Source organism: Heloderma suspectum, chromosome 10 (assembly GCF_057233095.1).
Source record: "Heloderma suspectum isolate Gila_16-S chromosome 10, 16-S_ref, whole genome shotgun sequence".
Classification (NCBI taxonomy): Eukaryota; Metazoa; Chordata; class Lepidosauria; order Squamata; family Helodermatidae; genus Heloderma; species Heloderma suspectum.
Genome location: NC_139467.1, coordinates 31284417 through 31309645, shown reverse-complemented (window position 1 = coordinate 31309645; position 25229 = coordinate 31284417). Strand labels below are relative to the sequence as shown.

Genomic DNA, 25229 nt, shown 5'->3' with positions numbered 1-25229 from the left:
GCATTAGGTGGCCAAAATATTTGAGCTTCAGTTTCAGTATCTGTCCTTCCAATGAGCACTCAGGGTTGATTTCCTTTAGGATGGACTGACTGGACCTCCTTGCAGTCCAGGGGACTCATAAGAGTCTTCTCCAGCACCACAGTTCGAAAGCATCAATTCTTCGGCGCTCAGCCTTCCTTATAGTCCAGCTCTCACAGCCATACATTACTACTGGGAAAACCATAGCTTTGATTAGACGGACCTTTGTCGGCAAGGTGATGTCTCTGCTTCTTACTATGCTGTCTAGGTTTGCCATAGCTTTCCTCCCAAGGAGCAAGCGTCTTTTAATTTCATGGCTACAGTCACCGTCTGCGGTGATCTTGGAGCCCAAGAAAGTAAAATCTGTCACTGCTTCCATTTCTTCCCCTTCTATATGCCAAGAAGTGATAGGGCCAGATGCCATGATCTTCGTTTTTTTAATGTTGAGTTTCAAACCAGCTTTTGCACTCTCCTCTTTCACCCTCAACAAGAGGCTCTTGAGATCCTCTTCGCTTTCTGCCATTAGGGTGGTATCGTCTGCATATCGGAGGTTGTTGATAATTCTCCCAGCAATCTTAATTCCGACCTCTGATTCATCCAACCCGGCATTTCTCATGATGTACTCTGCATATAAATTAAATAAGCAGGGTGACAATATGCAGCCTTGTCGTACTCCTTTCCCAATTTTGAACCACTCGGTTGTTCCATGTCTGGTTCTTACTGTTGCTTCTTGACCCTTGTACAGGTTTCTCAGGAGACAGGTAAGGTGGTCTGGTACTCCCATCACTTTAAGAATTTGCCACAGTTTGTTGTGATCCACACAATCAAAGGCTTTAGCGTAGTCAATGAAGCAGAAATAGACGTTTTTCTGGAATTCTCTTGCTTTCTCCATGATCCAGCGAATGTTGGCGATTTGATCTCTAGTTCCTCTGCCTCTTCGAAACCCAGCTTGTACTTCCGGTAGTTCTCAGTTCGCATACTGCTGAAGCCTAGCTTGTATGATTTTGAGAATCACCTTGCTGGCATGTGAAATGAGCGCAATTGTGCGGTAGTTTGAACACTCTTTGGCATTGACCTTCTTTGGAATTGGAATGTAAACTGAACTTTTCCAGTCTTGCGGCCATTGCTGAGTGTTCCAAATTTGTTGGCATATTGGGTACAGCACTTTAACAGCATCATCTTTTAGGATTTTAAATAGCTCAGCTGGAATACTGTCATCTCCGCTAGCTTTGTTGTTACTAATGCTTCCTAAGGCCCACTTGACTTCACTCTCGAGGATGTCCGGCTCAAGTTCAGTGACCGCACTATCATGGCTATCAAGGACATTACTATCATGGCTATCAAGGACATTAAGATCTTATAGTTCTTCTGTGTATTCTTTCCACCTCTTCTTAATCTCATCTGCTTCTGTGAGGTCCCTGCCTTCTTTGTCCTTTATCATGCCCGTCTTTGCACAAAACGTTCCCTTGAGATCTCCAATTTTCTTGAAGAGATCTCTAGTCTTTCCCATTCTGTTGTTTTCCTCAATTTCCTTGCATTGTTCATTTAAGAAGGCCTTCTTGTCTCTCCTTGCTATTCTCTGGAACTCTGCATTCAGTTGGATATATCTTCCCCTTTCTCCCTTGCTTTTTGCTTCCCTTCTTTCCTCAGCTACTTGTAAAGCCTCATCAGACAGCCACTTGGCTTTCTTGCATTTCTTTTTCTTTGGGATGGATTTCGTTGCTGCCTCCTGAACAATGTTACGGACCTCCGTCCATAGTTCCTCAGGCACTCTGTCTATCAGGTCTAATCCCTGAAATCTATTCCTCACCTCCACTGTATATTCATAAGAGATATGATTTAGGTCATACCGGAATGGTTTAGTGGTTTTCCCTATGTTCTTCAATTTAAGCCGAAATTTTGCAAGAAGCAGCTCATGATCTGAGCCACAGTCAGCTCCAGGTCTTGTTTTTACTGACTGTATGGAGCTTCTCCATCTTTGGCTGCAAAGGACATAATCAATCTGATTTCGATACTGACCATCTGGTGATGTCCATGTGTAGAGTCGTCTCTTGTGCTGTTGGAAAAGAGTGTTTGCTATGATCAGCGTGTTCTCTTGGCAAAACTCTATTAGCTTTTGTCCTGCTTCATTTTGTACACCAAGGCCATGCCTGCCTGTTATCCCGGTGATTTCTTGACTTCCTACTTTAGCATTCCAGTCCCCTATGATGAAGAGGACATCTTTTTTGGTGTTAGTTCTAGAAGGTGTTGGAGGTCTTCATAGAACCGATCAACCTCAGCTTCTTCGGCATCAGTGGTTGGGGCATAGACTTGAATTACTGTGATGTTGAATGGTTTGCCTTGGATTCGTACTGAGATCATTCTATCATTTTTAAGACTGTACCCCAGTACTGCCTTTCCCACCCTTTTGTTGACTATGAGTGCTACTCCATTTCTTCTAAGGGATTCTTGGCCACAATAGTACATATGATGGTCACCTGAATTAAATTCGCCCATGCCTGTCCATTTTAGTTCGCTGATTCCCAAGATGTCAATGTTCAATCTTGCCATCTCATGTTTGACCACCTCCAGCTTACCTTGATTCATTGATCTGACATTCCAGGTTCCTAAACAATATTGTTCTTTACAGCATCGGATTTTCTTTTCACCACCAGAAACATCCACAGCTGAGTGTCCTTTCGGCTTTGGCCCAGCCGCTTCACTCTTTCTGGCGCTACTTGGAAATACCCTCTGCTCTTCCCCAGTAGTATATTGGACACCTTCCGACCTGAGGGGCTCATCTTCCGGCGTCATCTCTTTTAGCCTTGTGATACGTTCCATGGGGTTTTCTTGGCAAGAATACTGGAGTGGGTTGCCATTTCCTTCTCCAGTGGACCACATTTTGTCAGAACTCTCTGCCATGACCTGTCCGTCTTGGGTGGCCCTGCACGGCATAGCTTATGGCTTCACTGAGTTACGCAAGCCCCTTCGCCACAACAAGGCCGTGATCCATGAAGGGGCAATATATTGCATCTTGCAATATTGAGTCTTAAAGTAAACATCTTGAGTTTTTTTGTTTGCTCTTCTAGTTCTTGAGCTGGAGGTAGAAGCAAGTTCTTAGTCTTCTCTGCCAGATCATCTTAAAAAAAATGGGTATGCTGTTTTCATCAGTCTCAGCTTTAGATGTTTTCACACCTGAGATTGATTGATCGATTTGAAGTAATCGATATAAAATCACAATCCTATGCACATTTCGACAGAGAAAAGTCCTACAGCTCCCAGCATGTCTGGCTGGGGAGTGCTGGGAATTGTAGGACTTTTTTGTGTCTAAACATGCGTACAATGGCACCCTAAACCACTTTTCACCTTAAAGCCAGTTCCCAATGTGGGTAACTAAAAAGATGGCAGGGAGACACAAATCCTACATTAAAAAATTAAAGGAAAAATAATTAAAGTAGTGGGATTACAATAGCAACAAAATATAAAAGTCAGAAACAGAACGAAACAGAAACAGCAGAATAAAAACACTCAGAATAGAACTACAAGAGAGCTCAGTGTAGTGGTTTGCATCCTTCCCCAACCTGGTGCCCTCCAGAAGTGTCACACTACAATTGCTATTGTCCCAGACAGCATGGCCAATGATGGCTGAGAATGATAGGAGTTGTAGCCCAACACATCTGGAGGGTACCAGGTTGTGAGGGCTGGATTAGAGTGTTGGACCTAAGACTGGAAAGACCCAGGTTCAATTCCCCACTCAGCCATGAAGTTTGCTGCACAACCTTCAGCTGGTCACTATCTCTCAGGCTAATCTACCTCACAGGGTTGTTGTGATGATAAATGGGGGGAGAGGAACAAACCATCTATACTCCCTTGAGTTCATTGGAGGAAGGGCATGGTATAAATATCAAAACAATGGAGGGAGCAATCCTATGGCCGCAAGTCAGCAGCTAGATGGCCATAGGATATCTGGTTTTCTAGGAAGTGACCTTGGAGCCTCGCAGGCAGTGCGGAAAAGCAAGAGGAGCGTGGAGTGACCAAAATGGGGCGTTCCTGGGGGCTGTTTTGGGGTGGGGAGGGCAGAAATGCCTGTACTCGTTTGGCAACCTCCTCCCCTGCCCAGCCCCCCCCCCCCCGTGGCTAGACAGCTGCAATCAGCTGTCTAGCCGAAAATGCAGGGCAGGAGAAGTGCGGAGGGAACAATCCCCTCTGTGCTTCTCCTGCCCTGTTTTGGATAGGAGGTTGCCTCCGAGTTCGGAGGCGGCCGTCTATCTGTATAGGACTGTGCCCTAAAATGCCTGGGTAAAATAAAAATGGTTTGACCTGGCATCTGAAATGTAAAAGTAATGGTGCCAGGTGAATTTTCCTAGAAAGGTTATTCCATTAATTGGGGAACCAACACTACAAAGGCCCTTTCTCTAGTTACTTCCCACATCACCTTCAAAGGTTAAAGTAATTTCCAACCTGCTCTGGAGATCATTTTTAAAAAAAGACAAAGGGAGGCAGGAAAATCGCACCAGTTCTAGAGTCTGCTGCCCAAAGCAGCTGTTTCACTTCGCTTTGTGCGAAGGCTACTCCCATTTGCCATCATGACATTGGTGTAGGTACTGGTGCTTGTGGGGGTGGGGGTGGAGAGGAGACAGTGTATAAGAGGAAATTCATAATCTTCATAAACAGATCCTGATACACAGGATCTGTGCACTTACCTCAATTTTCCTCACGTAGATATGAATTGAGGAGTTAAGTTGGCATGGGGACTAGGGGGTTTGCTGGGAGCTCAGAGCATCCTCTTATCTGCGATAGACTAAAAGCTGGTATATTCAGAGCCTCAATGATGCAGGATGGATTAAAAAAAAACATGGCAGAATTGACTTTCATAATAAATTGGCGACAGCGGTGCTAGGAGGAAAGGGAATTATAATTTGTGCTGAGCTGAACAGGGGTGGAGGTTGAGGGCATATTTTGTAATTATTTTCACCCTCTGACAAAAGCACCTTTTTCAACACGGTGGTTCATCCCTCAGGTATGTGAAAGAATGACAAAGAAGAGAGTACCTCTGAGTGCATGAAGAGTGTCGGACTGATTTAATACAGGTCACATACTAGGTCTAGTAGGGCGGTGGTACTATAGCCCCTGGAATGATCACTGATTGCTCCCTCACAGAAGTGGATCTGCCCGGGAAAGAGCTTCATTCAGTCATTCGTTTACTATATTTCTATACTGCCCCATAGCTGAAGCTCTCTGGGCAGCTCACAAAAATTAAAAACTATTAAAATACATTATATAAAATAGAAATCCATTCACATAATAATGTAGAACAAATAAGACACATTATTACATATGTGTGTACAACACAACATATATCTAAAACAAAAACAATCGGTCAGAGACAACCAAGAGACTCAATATACGCTGCCAGATGCCTGAGAGAAGAGGGCAGTTTTAACCTGGTGCCAAAAACATGTCAAAATTGGCTCCCAGCAGGCCTCGTCAGGGAGATTATTCCGTAAATGGGGAGCCACCACCGAGAAGGCCCTCTCCCTTGTTGCCACCCTTCGAATCTCCCTCGGAGGAGTCCCCCGGAGGAGGGCCTTAGATGCAGAATGTAGAGTGCGGGTTGGTTCATGCTGGGAGAGGTGTTCTGTCAGGTCCTGTGGTCCCGAGCCGTGTAGGGCTTTATAGGTCAAAACCAGCACTTTGAATTGAGCTCGGAAGCATATAGGCAGCCAGTGCAAGCAGGCCAGAATCAATCTTATTCCTGGTTGTGTGTGCTTTGGGTTATGTTGCAAACTTTGATGGCTACAGCTCAGTGCTACAGAACTCAGGCTTAGGGGCCAAATCCAGCCCTTCAGAGTTCCCCAGATGTTTCCACCCCCTTCCACTGGCCCCTTTTCTTTAACTGCCAGTCCGTGTGGTGGTTTCCTGGGTTTTGTGCAGTTTTTCCCTCATTCTACAAGGCTGAAATGCCTCTCCTAAGGCTTAGTGACTGGCAGTAAGAGCTGGCACTTTGGCTCCACCCACTGGAATGTGTCCCCTGAAAGGGAATTCGCCCCTTCAGCTGCCTTTTCACTAAAGAAAATCCTCACAGTCTTCCCGTTGTAGAGCCTTTCCGCATTTACAGCAGGCTCCCAGATGGTGACCACATGATTGCTGAGAGGTTCCATAGAGATCAATGAAGCCGCGCCATCTAGTGGCTGTTTTAATAGCGTAACAACCCAACTTAAAAAGATAGTTCTTTCTTTCTGGATCTTTTTGAGATGGAATAACCAGGAAATACCTTTGGATGTGCCCTGGAAGTTGATGAAGTCATGAAAAGGACCCGCAAACTTCCGTGAGTGAGCAATCTCACCAGCAGGATAAAAGCTCCATGTGAAGAAGCCCTTGGTCTGGGCAAGGTGCCGCACCCCTTCTATATCTGTTTCTAGGACGCTGTAGCAGCTATGGGGAATGCGACTGAGGATACAGCAGCAGTGATGGGGATGGGAAGGGATTTATATAGTGGATTTACACAAAAGGCAATGGCTAAGTTTTGTGTGTTTTTTAAATAAAAAACTAAAAGAAAAGCCAATATTTATGGTTATGTATTTTACCATGGAGCTGTTTTTATTAAACACCCTTTGCATTTTTTCCTTTTTGAGCTGCCTGCCTCCTCTATGCTGCACTTGTTGCTGCAAACAGAATCTTTATTATTATTTACTTATTCGAAGTATTTTTCTCCTCTGCTCCTTAGCCAAAAAGGTTCCCAGAGCAGCTTACATACAGTCAGTAAAGCAAGACAATCCCTGCCAGCAGGCTTACAATCTAAAAAGATATAACACACAAGGAAAAAGAGATGAGGAAGAGAGAAAAATTGAGAGCAATCCTATGGCCCCTAGACAGTGCCTGGGGGACCATAGGATAGTTCGGATTCCTGGACTGGAGGTCAGCGACAGGGCTTGGACCCAGGAGTCAGAGCTCCCCTCTGCCTCACAGCTGGCGCAGAGAGAACCCCACAGGCTGCCTCTCTGATCTCGCAAAAGCGACCTCAGAAGGAAGGTTAAGGGGACACTCCCGTGGGTGGGGTGGGGAAGAAACTGGGGAGGCCGGCATATGAGGAATCCTCCAGCCTCCTTCCCTCCCTCTCCCTGACGCCTCAGCTAGATGGGCAAAAGCACCCCTCTAGCTGAAATGAAGAGCAGGAATAACGTGGAGGCCAAGATTGCCTCTGTGCTCCTCCAGCTCTGCACAGGATGCCTGTCAGCCTTCGAGTTTGGAGGCTGATGGGCATCCAGATAGGACTGTGCCCTAAGGAGTCTTTCGACAGGGCTGGAGGAATGGGCTCACTTCCCTGCACATCTCCCTCTCCTTGAGCTAGTAGATACTTTTTATAAATAAGCAAACAAACAGCATCTCCACTGTGTCTCCTTATTTGACCCATTTTCATCTCATTTTTTTTTAAAGGGCTTCTTTTACATCTCTGCTCCGCCTAACCTATCTGTATTTACTCAGAAATGAGACCCACTTATTTCAGTGGGACTTACTACCACCTATGTGGACACAGGACTGCAGCTTCAGATAAAGGGTGGCCAGATGCAGAAAAGGACAGGGTTCCTGCAGCTACAATACTTGTGTAGAAGAGGGAATTTCAGCAGGTGTACCTTGCATTGCAAGGTCCACCCGCTGAAATTCCCTCTTCTACACAACTATTACAGGTGAAGGAAGCCTGTCCTTTTCTGCACCTGACCACCCTAATTAAATATTTTCACACTTTTATTTTTCCTGCTCTTGTCTCCATTTTCCTTCATCCCTGCCCCCACCCAACCCAACCTGACCCCACCACAGTCATACCTTTCTCCTTGTTAAGCCTCAAATTACAACTTCTTTCTCATCTCCACTCCACGACTGGAACAATTTGTCCATCCCGAAAGTCCAGCTTTCTCCATCTCCATTGTTTCATTCAGCCTGCTATTAGTGATATACCTTTTTCTGTGATTTTCTTGATTGGATTTTCCACCTTCCTTTCCTCCTTGTGGGGCTCATCTCCTTTCATCTACAGCATCTGCCTGTATAGATATTTAAATAATTATTATAACGAAGAAATGGATTGGCAGCAGATTCAGGACAACTGTAAGAGACCGTAAGAGAGTAGATTTTTACACAACGAGTAGCTAAGGATTGGGATTAAGATGTGACCATGGCTACCAGGTTAGATGGCTTTAAATGGGGATAGACACATTTCTGTAGAAGGTGGAGAGGTTTGTCAGTGGCTATTGGCCATGAGGTTGTATAGAATTTCCATATTCAAGAGGTATTATTATTATTAATTATTAATTATTTTATTATTATTATTATATAATGCCATCTATGTACAGATATAGAACAGATATGGCAAAGAATAGGTATGACAGGTCTCTCCTCCAAGGGGCTTATGATCTGAAACAGACATGGGAAAACAACAGAAGAAGAGAGAAATGGAGGCTTGGGTAAGCAGGGAAAGAATATTCATTATTCATTATTTATTTATTTATTACATTTATATCCCGCCTTTTTTCCTCCTAAGGAAGCCAAGGCGGTGTACACAATCCTCCTCCTCTCCATTTTATCCTCACAACAACAACCCTGTGAGGAAGGCTGGGCTGGCCCGAAGTCACCCAGTGAGCTTCCACGGCAGAGTGGGGAATAGAACCTGGATCTCCTAACTCCCAATCCAACACTCTAGCCACTACACCACACTGGCTCTCTCTCACATATGTGATGTTCTTAATTAATTATTTTAGATTGTCCTTATATTGGTTTTATAATATGTACTGTGAACCATCCAAGATTTGAGGATATTAAGCAGTATAAAAGTAGTATAAATAAATAAAATATAGTGTCTCTGTTGTAATGCTTTTAATTAATTGATTAACTATATTCTTACATTGTTTTTAGACTACATTCTAAATGTTTTATGAAGGGCTCAGAGATTTTAGGATAGTAAGGCTGCAATCCTATGCATGTTTAGGCAGAAAAAAATTTTCTGCGACTCCCAGCATGCTGGGAGCTGTAGGACCTTTTTCTGTCTAAACATACATAGGGTTGCGCCCTAAGCAGTATAAAATTAGTATAATTAAATAAAATGTGAATATTTAAATTACACATACTTTGACTTAGTTGCAATAAGTTAAGGGACTGGGCAGAGGGATGATCCAAAGGCTTCCTGGAAAAGGTGAGTTTTGGGAAAGATGAGTTTTGAAGAGGGACTTAAAGGAAATAAGGGTGGGGGGGACACATGGAGGCATTCTGGGAGGCAGTTCCAGGCATAGGGACAGCAAGGGAAAATGGGTGGAGTCATTTCAGGGAGGAGGAGACGGTCAGTCAGCTGAGCATTCCACTGAATACCAGTTGCTGAAGATGTGCTATTATTGTTTTCATGCCCTGCTTTGGGCTGCCCAGGAGCATCTTGCTGGTTGGGAAATGGGATGCTAGACAAAATGGACTTTTGGCCTGATCCAGCAGGGCTCTTCTTATGTTCTTAATAACCATATATCAATATCTTAAAAAACAAACAAACCCAGTTTTGCTACACATTAAAAAAAATCTTTTAAAATTAGACAGACTTACTAAGGGCTCAATCCTATGGCTGCTAGTCAGTGGCTAGATGGCCATAGGATACGTCGGTTCCCTGAGAACCAACCTCCCCCCCCCCCCCGCGCTGCCTTCTTGGAAGAGGACTGCGGAGCTGTGAAAACGGGGTGTTCCGGGGTGGGGAAGGTGGAAATGCCAGTAGGATACATCCAATGTGTCATCTGGCATCTGCTTCCCCTGCTCCACCTTCCCAAAATCGGCTGTCTAGCCGCAAATGCAGAGCGGCTCCTGCCCTGCATTGGATAGGCAGTAGCCTCCGAGTTCAGAGGCGGACGCCTATCCTGGTAAGATTGCTCCCTAAAAAGTCAAGGCCATTGGACTGGGACTCAGGAGATCTGGGTTCTATTCCCCACTCGGCCGTGAAGCTCACTGGGTGAGTTTGGGCAAGTCACAGACTCTCAGCCTAATCTACCTCACAGAGTTGTTGTGAGGAAAAAAATGGAGAGGAGGATGACTGTGGACACTGCCTTGGGTTCCTTAAGGAGGACAAAACGTGTGATATAAATGTAATGAAGAAAAATGTGTATATAGTCCCTAGTGCTGTAATCACAATCAGTCTTACTGACTGCATTTCTTGGGAACACTTAGTTGGGAACAAGCCCCATTGAAATCAGCGGTTCTTACTTCCACATAAAGATTAGGCTACAGGAGCAAACACTGTTGTAAATGGTCACTGTGCATATCCTGTAATGTATGTATATGAGCTTTGCACAGAATGTCATACTGTACTGCTAACATTCTATGGCCTTTTGGATGCACTGTTTACATTTCCCTCTATACCTAAATACTAGCGAATAGACCTGGCTTCATACAGGCTGGAATAGCCCTCTGGTACAGCAAAGCTTTTAAGCAATAGCCTCCTGAGGGAGGAGTCTGTTCATTCCATTCCCCTGAAGAGGCTACCCCACAACAGTGGGGAGGGGGAAGGAGTATAACTGTTCCTCGACCTACTTATCTCCTCTAGCTTCAGACTGTATGGAGTGCAAAGCCATGTGCTAGTTAAGGAAGTCTACTGCTAATAGCTTAAGATGTTACTGCAGGGTTGAACCACATGGACGCATTAAAATTAAACTACTTAATGCATTTTAAAAGAAAATAACCCTGTAGTGCACACAGATAGAGTCCCCTTAGTATGCATACCAAGTTTCAGGTGTGTAGGTTTCAGTCTCGGCACTAGGGCATTGACAGACAGACAGACACACATCCACTTTTATTCTATATATGAGGCTAAAACTTCATACATCCATGTAGTGGGTTTTAGCCCATGAACGCTTATGCTTCAATAGATCTTGCCCAGTGCAATCCTAGATATATTTACTTGGAAGAATCTCCCCAGTAAGTGTATTTAGGATTTCAGACTTACTTCTGAGTAAACTTGTATAGGATTGTGCTGATACTTTTAAGGTGCCACAAGACTCTTTTGAGTTTGCTGTAACATACATACAGATTAGTCTTATACGTGTTTATTCAGAAGTAAGTCCCATTCCATTCTATGGGGCTTACTTCCAAGTAAGTATGTATAGGATTGCAGCCACAAAGCCCAATCCTACATCAATCCTAAGTTTCCTCTGTGGCATCTTAAATGCTAACACATTTAGGATGCAATACTATGTATGTTTATTTTATTTATTTATTTATTTATTTATTAAATTTATTAAATTCTCATCTGGCTGGTCACCCAGCCACTCTGGGCGATGTACAACATATAATAAAACAGTTTAAAACAATAAAATTCTACAATAAAAACATTTTCTAAAATACCCTAACCCACCCCAAATGCCTGCCTGAACAACCACGTTTTTAATGCACGGCGGAAGCTCATTAAATTATGCATGTTTAGAGAGAGAAAAAGTCCTACAACTCCCAGCATGCCCAGCTGGGGAATGCTGGGAGCTTTAAGACTTTTGTCTAAACATGCATAAGATTGTACCCTTAGTGTGAGTTCCTGAGCAAGTTGTGCATTTCTAGTTGGCAAAATAAGTTTGAATCAGGTGCAAAACAGTAACAACCCAACCTCGAAAGAAGGGCAATTACTTTCTGTAGTAACAATTTCCACGCGGGGGTGGAGTGGGGGGTAGCATTGTGTTAGTCTGTTGCAGCAAGTACAACAGAGCAACTTAACAGATTATGTATGGCACAAGCTTTTGTGGCTCAGAGTCCACAGACGGTGCCCACGAAAGCTTATGTGCCATCATAAATGTAGTAAGTCTTTGAAGTACCACAAAACTCTTCGTTGGGCGGCAGCCACTCCCAGTGCCTATTCAGTCCAAGTCTGCTGGTGTCACGCAAACGTTATGCACGTATACGCAGAAGCCCTTCAATGGGGCTTCCTCTCGGGTAAAATTGCAAAAGGATTGCAACTTAAAAACGACCTCCCCTTCTGAAATATTTGCCAGCGACGCTTACAGCAGCTAACGTTTCTTACATCTATATCGCCCCGTGGCAATGTCCTAGTGAACACCACAGAGCTAAACCTTCACAGTGCAAGCCTATGCATGTCTACTCAGAAGTAAGTCCTGCTGCGTCCAGTGGGGCTTATTCCTTAAGGACTACCCCCTCAAAAAAAATTAACAGCGCCAACAAGACAGCTGGTTGTTGCTATTCTAAATAATAATAATAATAATAATAATAATAATAATAATAATAATAATAATAATAATAATATTCCTCCGCTCCCTTTTTCACTGGCCTAGGAAGAGGGAGCCCATTCCCCCTCCTCTGCAAACTTCATCTCCCAACATCCCCTCTGGCCCCGATGGGCCCGCCCCCTCTTAACATTACTCTAAGTGCGCAGATTGGCCCGGGCCTCCCGCCGCTCGGCGGATTCCCTTTGGGCGCCCCAGCCGTCACTCCCTCGCAGGGCCAATTGGACGCCTAACGTCAAGGGAGGCAACGCTATTCTCCAAGCGCGTCTGCGCCGCTCGCGCGGCGTAAAGGCCGGCGCGGGGAGAGGGAGTTGGTGGCGCAGTTAGCGTCGCGCAGGCGCGCTGGCGGGCGAAACGGTGGAGAAAGGGGAGGGGGCGAAACGGTAGAGGAGGCGGAGGCGGCGATGTTGGTGGCGGTGGGTGTCTGCTGAGCCCGAGACAGCTGGAGGGGAGAAGCGGAGGAGGGGGCCGAGGAGGGCTCGGGCCCCAGCCAGGCCGGGGCGGCGACGCCTGGCCAGCGGCTCCGACTGCCGCCCAGCCGCTCACCTCCTGGAGGGGCCCCTGCCCTGGCTCAGGGGTCGGGCCGCCCCCCTGCATGGAAGTTCAAGGGCTTCGTCCCCTGGCTGCTGCGCCTGCCCTGAGGAGGCCCGACAGGTAACCCCCCCAGCCTTGCGAGGGGACGTGCCCCCCGCCCCTTTCCAGAGGGGTAGATGTGACCCCTCCACTTTTCTGCCCCCATAACCTATTGCCCTTATGACCTATTGCCCCGTAACTTGCTTTCTCCCCCCCCCCTCCGCGCCCCTTTTCTCTCTCGCGGTGTCTTTTCCCAAGCAGAATCCCAAAGGGGCAGCTGCGTTCCTCCGTCCCAGCAGCTATCACCCCCGCCCCCAGGCACACGCACATCCCCCAAACGGAGGGTCTTGTGGCACTCGAAAGAGCAACAGATCTATTGCGGTGGAAGATTTTCCCGAACGTAGGACTCTGCCTTAAATCCAGGCAGGCCATCTGACTGTCTAGCTCGGGACTGACTACTGCATGGGCTGGCATCGCCTCTCCAGAATTTCGGAGGGGAGTCTTCTTCTCCCGGGACCCACCTGGAGGTGCCGGGGATTGAACCTGGGACCTACTGCATGCGAAGCATGTGGTCTACCACTGAGCTACGGCCTTTCCCTGTAAAATGACCGGAAAACCTCTGTGTAGGAAGCTGCCTCGCACTGAGTAAAACCATGGGTCTGTCTAGATCGGTATTGTGTATGCTGACCAGCAACAGCTCTCTGGTGTTTCAGGCTGGAGTTTCTCCCCCCCACCCCCCGCCGCCCCCCGCCGCCCCCCGCCCCCCGACCTACCTGGAGGTGCTGGGCTTTCAACCCGGCACTTACTGCATGGGAAGCATGTGTTCTACTGCTGAGCGATGGCCCTTTTCATGCACTAGAGCTCACTTTGTCAGCAAATGGAGCAATCTAGTCCATGAAAGCTTCTAACATAATAAATCTGAGGTATCACAAGATCCCCCCCCCCTTTGTTACAGGTAGCAGTTTATGGTCAAACACCTGAGATCCCTTAATATAAAACAGTTGTTACACCTCCCTTTCCTTCCTTTCTTGACCATAGAATAGCTACCCTCTTTCTCTTCTTTGAACAAATTTTTTCAGCATTGTACTGGCCATCAGAGTGATAAAGGTGATGGCAAGTCTTTGTTCAGTGTTTGTGCTTATGAGTGGACAGGAGTGGATTGGAAAACTAACAGTCTTTAGTAAAAGCAATTTCCTGTATATGTGTGCCCAAGCTACTGCCCTCCACCTGTTGCTAGTATTACCTGCCCTTGTGTCTCATTTCCTCTGCCATGCCACTGTTCCTCCTTGCCTTCTTGTGGTATTAGTCATCTATTCTGTCAGGAAATTGTCCTACCTAAATTTGATTAGTAAAGTCTTCTCTTATCCTATTATTCAGTTCTGCAGTGGTTTTACTTTGCTTCTCAGTTGCATCCAGGCATAGGTGGTTGGATTTTTGCTACTCCACTCTCATGGCTGGGGAAGTGAGGTGGAAGTTAGTGCCTTGCTGAGAACAACCTAGCATTTTTGTGGCTACAGACGGTTTTGCACTTCTGATTTTCCAAACAGCTGCCCTTGCTGCCCATTTCCCTGCCCATACCTTATGGCCCTGCTTCTCCTTCTTAGTTTCTTGTTTAGGAGTACACCTGTTTTAGTACTTAGTTTTAATCTAGATTGGTTTTAGTTGCTACTTGGTAACCAAAGTTAGTTTATATCACCCATGCATTTTGGCCTTATTTTATCCCTGTATGGCACATGTATTGGTGCATGTGTAAGCGGAGTGCCATATCTTATTTTATTTTGGGGAGTTAAACAATGAAACCTATGGCTGCATTTCATTGTTACTGTAAACAGGGTTGTTGTTTTTTAGGTATGAGATTCTGTTTCACATACGTGCCTCTGCATCCCAGCGAGCATCAAAACAGGTAGAATAAGCCCAAACATTAACTTGCAAAGCTAATCTGGGTTGAATATATGTGTGTTTCATGGGTGTATCTAGCTGGCCAGCCTGTGCTGAAAGAAGTTGGAAAACTTCTTTGGCTTAATACTGGTTGCCTAACTATATGGGAATGTATTGAAGCATTCATGACAGAATCGCATGGTTGTTTCTGTCCATGACTGAATGCGAAGATGGAAAAGTGGTTGTAGGCATCAGCCTGCCCTGAGTCCAAATGTTCAGCATGCCCATGAACAGCTATGTGAGAAGATCAGTATAGCTCATCACTGCATGTGGATAGTTACTGATCATGGTTGGCCTGATGCTATGGTTCCCAGATTTTTACTACACAGCAGACTGAGGAGGAGGGTGAGTAAAGGTACCGGTGGAGAAATGGGGCTGTAGACATAGTGGCTTCATATTCTGCTCCATTTGAACTTGCAGCCTGATCCTATGCTTGGAAATCCATGCTATTCAGTGGGACTTGCTCCCAGGTAAGTTTGAAGACGTCTAAAGGAACAAGCTGGTTCTTTATGTTGCGATCTTGCAATCCTAACACACACAACCAGTTTGCCATGCACAGGCTCAGGCTCTGCTGGGTAACAAATCTGCATGGATTGAGAAAGAAGCGTTGAATAGCAGCTACATGAATTGACCTTGGATGACCAGGGTTCCAACAGGTGCAAACTGAGTCAGGGGTTTAACCAAAACAAGACCATTTAGGGTGCAATCCTATGCATGTTTAGACATAAACAAGTCATACAACTCCCAGCATTCCCAGCTAGGAGTTACATAGGGTTGCACTCTAAGTTTGAAAAACTGGCTAAAAAATTGGTATGAAGTGGACCTGAATCTCTCCTTTTGTAATTCTTGTTCTCCTTTTGAGAAACGGTTGTGCCTTGTTCCTTCCATCCCACATCCTGTCATCTTTGCTGCCCTTTTCTGTCATGGTGCTCAAATTACGGGGGAGACAGAAGGGGCCTGGCCCCCTTTCCTTTTGTGACTATCCCTTAGTTTCTCAGAAGCCTGTGAAAAGGTCATGATTTAGTTACTAGTGGGTAGGAATTGGGGTGGGAGACTTCCAGATTTCATAAAGAAACCCCTTACTCCCCCCCCCCCACACTAATTCAAGCACTATGTTTGGCTTGGTAAATTTGTCTCTTGCAGCTCAGACTAACCACCAGACACAAGGTTGGGAATCTATTTTAATGTGTTTTCATCTTTGCTTTGAATATAAATTATTAAATAACAAAATATCTATATGGGATAAATTGGCCATGCAATTCTGCCCCATTGTATGACACCCATCGTGCATTTCTCTGTGGATGGACTTCCAGCCCAGATTGCTGGCTGAAGCCCATCTTGAAGAGAAGCTTAAGTCTTTAGCACTCCTTTGTGGAGAGATGGAAGCCCTAACTACTTCATCTCTTTCTGTCATTAAATCACCCCCCCACACACACACACACACTTTTTACCCTGGGGGTTCCTTGAGCAATCAGTTATCGTGAGATAACATTACAGTGTTCAGTTAGTTTGCTTGCATAATGGATGGTAAAGTCAAACCTGGAGCAAGCTCAACAGCAGCAACAAAATAAAGAAAAAGATCTAAGGCTTTTTCCATGCTTAATTGGCTGGTTTCATTGGCTGTTTTTGCCTACATTCCTTGCTAGTTTCACCTCACAGTAACTGATTCAAGTAGGTGGAGTTGGGTGAGCATCACAAGATCACAGTAAGTACATGGAGCTCTGGAAGAGACAAGAGATGCTTCCTGCATTGAGCAGGGGGTAGAACCCGATGGTCTTGTAGGCCCCTTCCAACCCTATGATTCTATGATAATTTCTATGAAATAGGGCAGTATATAATTCGGGGTGGGGGAACCAAAATTCTGTGACAAGAAAAATTGTGATCTATATTACTCAAATATATGATATCAAATATGATAACTTGCTTATTTTACATAACTTATTTTGCTTTTACTTCTGTTTACTGAGAGGAAAAGAATTTGACAGGGTGTTGAAGTCCTGCGCCGCAGGCAAGTGCAAATCCATCTTGGTCATGCTCCTTATGGAACTAATTTGTGGATTTCGCTATTGCAAGATGTGATGGTCTCTAGCTCAGATGGCTTTAAGCTGTGGTTTGGACAAGTTCATGGAGTGTAAAGCTATCAGTGGCTACCAGTCAGGGCTATAGGCAACCTCCAGGTTCTGAGAGGGTATGCCATTGACCACTAACTGCTGGGGAGAAACAACAGGAGAGGGCTATTGGGTCCATGCCCTGCTTATGTGGCACCTTGTTGACTGCTGTGGGAAACACATGCTGGATTAGACCAGCATGACCACAGGTTGGTCTGATTCAGTAGGGCTCTGAAATTTGTGGGATTTTTCCAGGTATTGTCCACATTCTTGAGCATATCTTCATCAGTGTCAGACCTTGGAACTTGGTTTTAGAGAAATGATAAGACTGTAGTCAATACATAATTGTGTGTTTTGTGCCCCTGCCCACAATCATGGGACACTTATAGTCCAAGTAATAGGGGGTATGGGGGATACCCTGCCTTTGTCAAAATGTGCAAGGTTAGACTCGGGGTTGGTTTGATTTAAATAATGATTAAAATGCTTCTCTGAAGGACTCAATTTTAATTATTTAAATTAGAGTTTAAATCACTAGTTTATTCATTGTTTAATATAACCTTAATACATATTGTTTAATATAACCTTAATACATATTCAGAGATGTAGGTTTCATTAGAGGGTAGGCACGAACTAAACAATTCTGAATTGTTTTCAGATTAATTTTCATTAAAAAAAATGGGATGATAATTTGATCATTTTGGTAATAAAGCAGAATGAACTTGTGAAGTCATTCAGGAGATGAACCAGCTCCAACTATTCAATTAATCATGATATTTTTTTCATGATGTGCCAGAAACACCACCACCAAACAGGCATTTAAATTGTACTAATAAGACTTTATTCTTCTGGTTAGTTTTCTTCTTCAACAAACAACAACAGTAACAAACCATGCACATGGATTTTTGTGGAGGATACATACAGCAGAAGTTTTCTCGGGTGTCTGGACTGTAAATATGTTCTGTTCACTTTTGGTTTCACTTTCTATTCCCCTCCCCTATCCCTTGCATTTCTATCCAGGTTCTTCCTCCTTGTTCAGATCTATTCCATCTCCCCAAATTCTCTATTCATTGACCTTCTCTGTCGTTGTACTTAAAGAGAAGCAAGGCTGAGAGAAAAAGAGAGATTGACTGACTGCACTTCTGTATACCACCTGCAGTGCAGAATAGGACTGATCAGGTTATCTCCCATCTCCATAAACTGCTGTTAACAAATTCATATAATTAGAAGGTGTATAATTAGTATTCATGATGATGATATCGTTGACCTAGGGTCTTTTTTTACTTACTGTTTTAAGACAATTTTGAAATCTGATTTAAAAATTGATTTAAATTATTAAAATCCAATTTGTTTTTTATATGTTTTTAAATCATTGATTTTTATCAACCCTGGCTAGACTGTAGGATTACCAAATTCGTTTCTTTGACTGCTCACTTGGCCCTTCTCTTGCTCTCTCCCTGCCCCTTAACTTGGGGATTGAATGTTTCTTTCCTCCCCTTTAAATTCTCTTCCTAGGTTTCTCAAAGAAGTTTGGGAGGCAATAACTCCTTTTGAGAGGAAAGCCGATAAATGAGTGGAATTAGTATGTGTGCTGATGTTGTAGAGTGATGGGTTTGGTAGTTGCCATCATATGCAGTGCAGGGAAAGTTAGGTACCAAACAGCGCTCATGAGTACCAGTTTGTTTCAAGGGCTCTTTTGTGGTCCTAACTTACTCTCCATTCTACCTAATATGTATGGCAAAAAATGTATTTATCATAGGGTTTTTTGTAAAAAGTTGTTAAACTTCCACGTCAGATATGGTGATACAAAGTTGAACTGATGCCTAGAAGTCCTGCAAAATTGGTTTCTGAACTGTCACACACACCTTCTATAACTGAGAGAGTATACACACAAAGGCATAGACAGACTGGATTTCTGTTATTATGTGTGCAAGCATACTGAGTGAGGCCATTTACTTGAGCAGGGCTATTTAACTTTCTAGGCACAGATGGTATCTTCTGGAGCCAAGAGCCTGATCATACCTAGGATGGCTAGCCAGTGTGATGTAGTGGCTAGAGAGCTAGAGTTGGGCTGGTCGCTATCTCTCAGCCTAACTTGTCCCACTGAAACATTGTGAGACTAAAATGCAGATATTCTGACCTTAAGCTCTTTGGAGAAAGGGTGGAATATAAATGAACTGACCAGTCCCTAGTCCCCAGTATTCAGCCCATAATAACTGTAGTTCTTGGTTCAGAATTACAGGGGGCATGAATGGAGCACAACTCTTCTAGGATACACCACCCCATTCCTGTTTTCAGTGCTGGAGTTGGGCAATGTGGCGCCTCTGGGCACCAGTGCACCCTCTGGCACATTTATTGGTGCCCACCAAGGTGCCCTACCCCTCTCACTTAAAAAAAAACAATGATAACACATTTTCTTACCAGCAGCTGAGATTGCTGGGAAGTCATTTTCTTTTGGTGCTGTTTAGTATGTTGTGGCTCAGACCCCACCCCTGCTCATGACCCGGAAAGGTTGCCTATGCCTGTATAGTTGCTAGTGGAAACTGTCTTCTTCTCTAAGTCTCTAATATATCAAAACTGCGACATAGCTTTTGCCAGAATATCGGATCAACACTCTGTAAATCTTAACTATAGGGATGGAATGATATTCCAGGTTCTTTAATGGAAGAATCAAGTGTTTTTGGGAGCCAGCACTGCATAGAGCTAAAGACACACTTGGAATTCTTGGGCACCTGTGTCAAGCTTTTGTGCTTTTCTGCTTGTGTACTTCATTTTTATTTTATTTATGGTAGCTGGTTGTCTCCTTACAATAAAGTGCTTTGTGGGGTGTACAAAACAGGACCAGTATAAAATCAATACAAAACACTCTCTAAAAACAGAGGGGGAAACCAAGAATAGCAGTGGTACATTTAAATCCAAACCAATCAGTGATGAGCACTGGCCCCCGACAGGTAACTGTTTTGACCTGACTGGAAGACACATAATGGCCTCATTCAAATGTAATGCTAAACTAGGCCTTAGTGTTGCATGAACAAGCTTCAGGATCATGAACTTCTGAAGAATCTTCTTATAAGGAGAAAGATGTAATCTGCTGATGGCACCAAGACAAGAGAATGGCGTTGGAGGAGCTTCTAGTGGCCAGGGGGAGGGGGAACATCACCTTGTCTCTCCTCATGTGCCCTGTCTCCATTTCTCCTTCCTGACAGTATTCCATGCACCCCACCTCATCTTCTCCCTTTACTGTTCTCCTTTTGTCTGTTTTGCAGTCAGAGTACCTAAGAGAAGATAGGTGCTAATTTCTCAAATGGTTAGTACTCTTGCTGATGCTGAATGCTGTCTGTGCCTAATACATCCAGTTGTATTTGATTTAAATAACGTCTGCATATGGCACATTTATTGTACCTAACTGTTCTTTTTACTAGGATCGGGAGGGGTCTATTCTTTACGAAGCCCAAAGAAATAAAAATATATGGCAGACTTGGGCTAGGCTCGTTGTATTCCATGTCAGTCTGAGGTTGAGAGAATCTCTCTATCTCGAGCTTGGGCTGGCTTGTTTGCTTACCTGGCCCTCCGTCTTATGTTGGCCTGAACTCAAAAATTTAGTCCTGTGTCAGGCTGCGATTTAGGGGATGATGGTCCAAGAGTTGAGATGTAGTGTTGCATTATTTTTTGTGGTAGCTGAGAACTTGGAATTCGGACAGTGCCTAGTGATCTGACACATCTCGCTTTTTGTCTAAGAAGTACTGCAGTGTCCCTCTCTTACAAGAACGATGAAACCTAGGCCTTAGTTTAAATTGTAAGGTAGAATCTGCTGCATGTATTGGAGAGATTTGGGGGGTACTTTAACTTTAGAAGGCACAGCTGCCCAGATAGGGTACTAGTTGGACTGCTGATTGAATTGAGTGGAATAACTGGGGTGGGAGAAAGGGGTTTGCTCCCTTAAGCCCCTTCTTTGTCATTTAACAGTAGAGGGCTATTTGCCAACTTTGCAGAGTAGGAAAACATGAGTTGATTTTTGAACATCAAGTTGGATTTTGAAAGCTGTGGCGATGCATTGGCTTTATGCTGAAAATTAATGCTCAAACTTTAGTGAGACAACTGGGCCTGCTGCTTGGAGGAGGAATGTATTTATAGGTAGATGTAAGATTTTGCAAGTCAAATACTTGGGGGAAACATTTGGATATCTCAGGAGATTAAGAAAGGGATTCCTTTCCTCTGTTGACTGGAAATACTGCTTAATTTTCTGTATAAAATATATATTTTTTTTTATTTTGCTCCCCACCCTATTTGACCACAGGTAATTTCAATGCCTTCTCTATGGACATGAACTCTACTGGAATGCTTGGATTCACAGCAACACCTCCACTAGCTTGCTTTCGTTGGCCCTATTGTGAGAAGATGGCAAATGCAAACATTACTAGAGACCTCATCCACAGGCAGCTCAAGGTACATCTTGTCTTAAAGAGTCCCTGAGTTGTGTTTTATTGGGGAGGGGGGTGAGAGGGGTTTTGGGGCAGAGAGGCTTGGGCAAGATGCCCTTGGAGGACTCTCCTCTGAGCGGGCTCGCCAGCTTGTCAGTTCTGCCCATTTGCCTGCCCTCTCCCTCTGGGCCCAGTTTGTGCCCAGAGGGAGAGCACAAAGCAAATGTTGGATGCTGCTCTGTCTCATCTGTCTTATCACTGCTTGCAAACTTGGGGAGAGCAATGACAGGAAGGGGAAGAAGCAGGAACTCTAGGAGCTGGCAATGGGCCTCAGGAGGAGCCCAATGATGCTTCCCTCTCCCTTTGGCCCTGGCCATCAGGAACGTGTTTGGGCACTTCCTCCTCCCCTTGGGTGTTCAGATCCCCTCCGGCACTCCCTGGTTTCATTAACCATCCTTCACCATAAGGTCAGATTGGGCAAACAGTGGTTACCCCTTGCTGTATGCTTCCCTATCAGGATCGGAAACCCACTTCAAACCACAGTTTCTGATTCTAGCTTGGAGCCAGGCTACAGTAACCATCATTTGCCCACTTTGGACATCATGGCAAACGATGGATACTGTAAACCACGGAGCATTTGTGTGGAGCACGGAGCACATTTCTGATGGATAAACTGGTCTCACTGTGATGTCTAAACTGGGTTGCTGTACCTACCCTGTTGAGCCAATGCATCAGTATAGCAATAAAGGTAATCTGAAGGCAGTAGTGTAAGCTAGGGATAGGTAGCGGTTGACCTGGAGTTCTCAGGGGCTTCCCATCAGATCTTGACAAAATTCTCCATCTTAAGAATTCCTTCTTGCATGTCTGCTGCTGTCTCCTGTGAGCTGAAACACAGGCAATGAGCTGTTTAACACCCCACTCCCCCTGCTGTGTGAACAGCAGCAGAAATTCTGTTGAGTCCTCTCCTATTTATCCACATCAGCTTGTTACTCCTATGTGGAACCAAATGATCATGCAAAACCGCTTACAGATATTCTTAAATATGTTCAGGGGTATATAAATCCAATCAATCAATGCGCAATCCTATGCAGGTTTAGATGGAAGAAAGTCCTACAACTCCCAGCATTCCCCAGCCAGCATAGCTATGTATGCTTCCCTATCAGGATAGCTATGCTGTCTGGGGAATGCTGGGAGTTGTAGGACTTTCTTCTCTCTAAACCTTCATAGGATTGTGCCCTAAATAAATAAAGCAGGAGCAGCTGAAGTACTTGATGGGGGAATTACTTCAGAGGGTTCCCCACTACACTCCTAGCCACTTAGTGAAGCACTTTTCAAGTTTCAGCAACAATTGCTAAGCTCTGAACAATTCTTGTTTCACAGAAATGCCTAGCTCTGTTCTCTTGCTCAAGAGACGAAATCTTATTAATGTGAACATGTGGCACAGATGAAAAAACAACTACACAAAACCCTGTCCTATCTGTGTTGGGGTCTATGATGAGTTCAGAGTCCAGCATCTGTGGGATTATTTTCACAGTTCTTATACAATTATGTATTACACTTGTTACACACATGGAGAAGGGGCATGGAAAATGTCTGCAGTGTAATGTGGGGATGGCTGTGGGGAATTATTTTTTTTCTTTTTAGTGCACATTGGCCTTCACCATGTTGTGTTCTCTGGGTGCTTCCAGATGAGACTTTTATCGTGTGGTCGCCCTGCTTTATTCATGGAATTATATGGGTGGTCCAGATGGCATTGTCTTCCATTTGTAACCCTCCAGTGTTTCCCCACCGCTTCTTCCATCTCTTTTCTTAACACAAAAACATCTGTTAATGGAAGAAAGATGGAACAGAGCACAATGCCTTTTGATAGGTAGTGCTAAGTGCCCACTGTCTGGAAGCACCCGCTGTTTCTGACACAAGTGGTAACTTGCAAATTAAAAAAAAGTGATGTGGAAATTAAGCCCTTGGTGATTCTTAAAATGATAGTTATGTTCCTGGTCAATAAAGAATAAATGACCAATTCATCATCTCCAAGACCTTGTAAGAGCTGAATTGGAGAATGTGAGATGCACCGCCTCTTGGTGCTAGAATGGTATAGAGTTGGATTTAGAATTCCCATATTGATTGCGAAAGGCCCTTTTCCATAACAACAAATATGGTATATATTGGCTCTTTGTAGGAGAAGGGCGCCCTCAGCTTTGAACGACACTATCATGTTACCGACCCATTCATCCAGCGCCTGGGCTTGGAGGCAGAGCTGCAGGTAAGTGGGCAGTGCTGGAAGAAGAAGGCACAAGAAGAAACATGTGCCTGTCTGATGATATCAGCTGTAGAGCAGCTGAGCGCGAATGCAAATCTGGTTTTTCTTTCTCTAAGACTTAGTGTGCCTCTTTTGACATGCTTTGCTCTTTGGGGTGCTTTAAAAAAAAAACAACTACCCAAGGAATGCGTTACGCTGGCTTGTGATACCCTTAAAATCCCACTGTTTTTAGCCTATTTAAATCATCCTCTTAAGTACTCATTTTAAACTAGTGTAAAGCCCATGGTGCCATGGGCGCGAGTAGTCCGAGAATTATATGATGAAAATATGTTTGGCCGTTTCCCTTCTGACTGGAACAACTTTCAGGGGGCATTTCCTTCTTTCCCTCCCTCTTCCTCTCTCAACTTTCCAATTATGTCACACATCAGCTTCCCTTCAGTGAGCTCCCCAATAATACGACCTCTTCCCATTACATTAAAACATGCCTCCCCCGCCACAGCAAATGGGGTCTTCCAACCCACCATCCTCACCCTCCTTTACCCACCCAATTAGCCTCTCTCTTTCCAATAAGCACCCCTTCCCATAACATGAAAGCATAGACAGAGCCACCCCTCCTCTGTTGCAGGAAAAGGGGGCATTCCAAGCCCCCACCCCATCTTCACCTGGGCCTGAAAAACAAAAGATGAGACGGCGGGGGGGAGAAGAAACATCGACTTTCTCTCACCTGTCGTGAGCCAGAGCCATCCAATATGGCTCTGGTCTTGTGCCCCACCCATGTCTGCCGCAGCGCCCCACCCATTACCCCCCCCCCCACACACACACACACCACCCGCGTGCAGGGCATCACGGGAGGAGCACCAGCAGCCCCTCCCTCCTTGCTCTGTGATTCATTCTGTTCGAAATAATGCAATCTGGGGGGGAGCGTGTCTGTTGCTCCTAGCAACCACCCCAAGGCCTAGCAGCACCCCTTGAAGCCTGCCTGTGAAGCAAAATGAATAATAAACAAACAGAAAAAAGGAAAGCAGGAAGATGCAGGTAATGGAGGTAGAAAACAAATGATGTCAGATCAGGCGCTGTTTGGTTCAGAGCAAATAAACCAGCATTGAACCATAGAGCAATAGGAGACTGTTTGGTGTGGAACAGATACTCATACTGTTTTACTTTTAAAGCTTGAGCTTTGAACTTTTCGAAGTTTCAAAATTTTCTGCACGTCTACGCTGCTCAAGCTTCAGTTTTTTTTTAAAAAATGAGCAAATCAGTCTGGTATAATGCTAGTTGTAAGCATTACCATATTTTTGTATAGATGTTTGGGGTTGGTGATGTGAAGACACTTGGATCCTCCCAGTTATACAAGAGGAGGGTTTTTTTTCCCTCCACAGACATGCACTTGTGCTTGGAAATAAATGGTGGTCTTCAGGCGGCAGCCTTGGCCTAGTTCTCACTGAGGTGATACAGGCCACACATGTATTTAGCACTTCAGGCTGCAGATGGTGGGGGTGGGGCTTGCATGATTAAATCCTCTTTCATATTAAAAAAAAAAAGTCCTTTAGATAGAAAGTTAGTACGTTGGGCAGGGCTCAGCTAGAACCCTTCTCCCTGACATGTTAGTTTTTATGTGGAGAGCCCCCCACCTTTATCCAGAAGTGGTACAGCCCAGGCAGAGGCTTACTACCATTAAGGGAACCAT

At 44.7% G+C, this 25229-nt stretch overlaps 1 protein-coding gene across 2 annotated transcripts in view; it reads left to right on the top strand.

Moving 5' to 3' along the window:
• The first annotated feature begins 12604 nt into the window (after positions 1-12604).
• Positions 12605-25229, top strand: part of WDTC1 (WD and tetratricopeptide repeats 1) — a 44419-nt gene continuing 31794 nt past the window's right edge. The window contains exons 1-4 of one of the 2 annotated variants that reach the window (XM_084815767.1): positions 12605-12899; positions 17882-18040; positions 21159-21307; positions 23462-23545. In XM_084815767.1, the coding sequence (XP_084671893.1) occupies positions 21179-21307; positions 23462-23545 (213 nt within the window). In that variant the 5' untranslated portion in view covers positions 12605-12899; positions 17882-18040; positions 21159-21178. The remainder of the gene's footprint in view (positions 12900-17881; positions 18041-21158; positions 21308-23461; positions 23546-25229) is intronic. The other variant, XM_084815766.1, reaches the window with a different exon arrangement.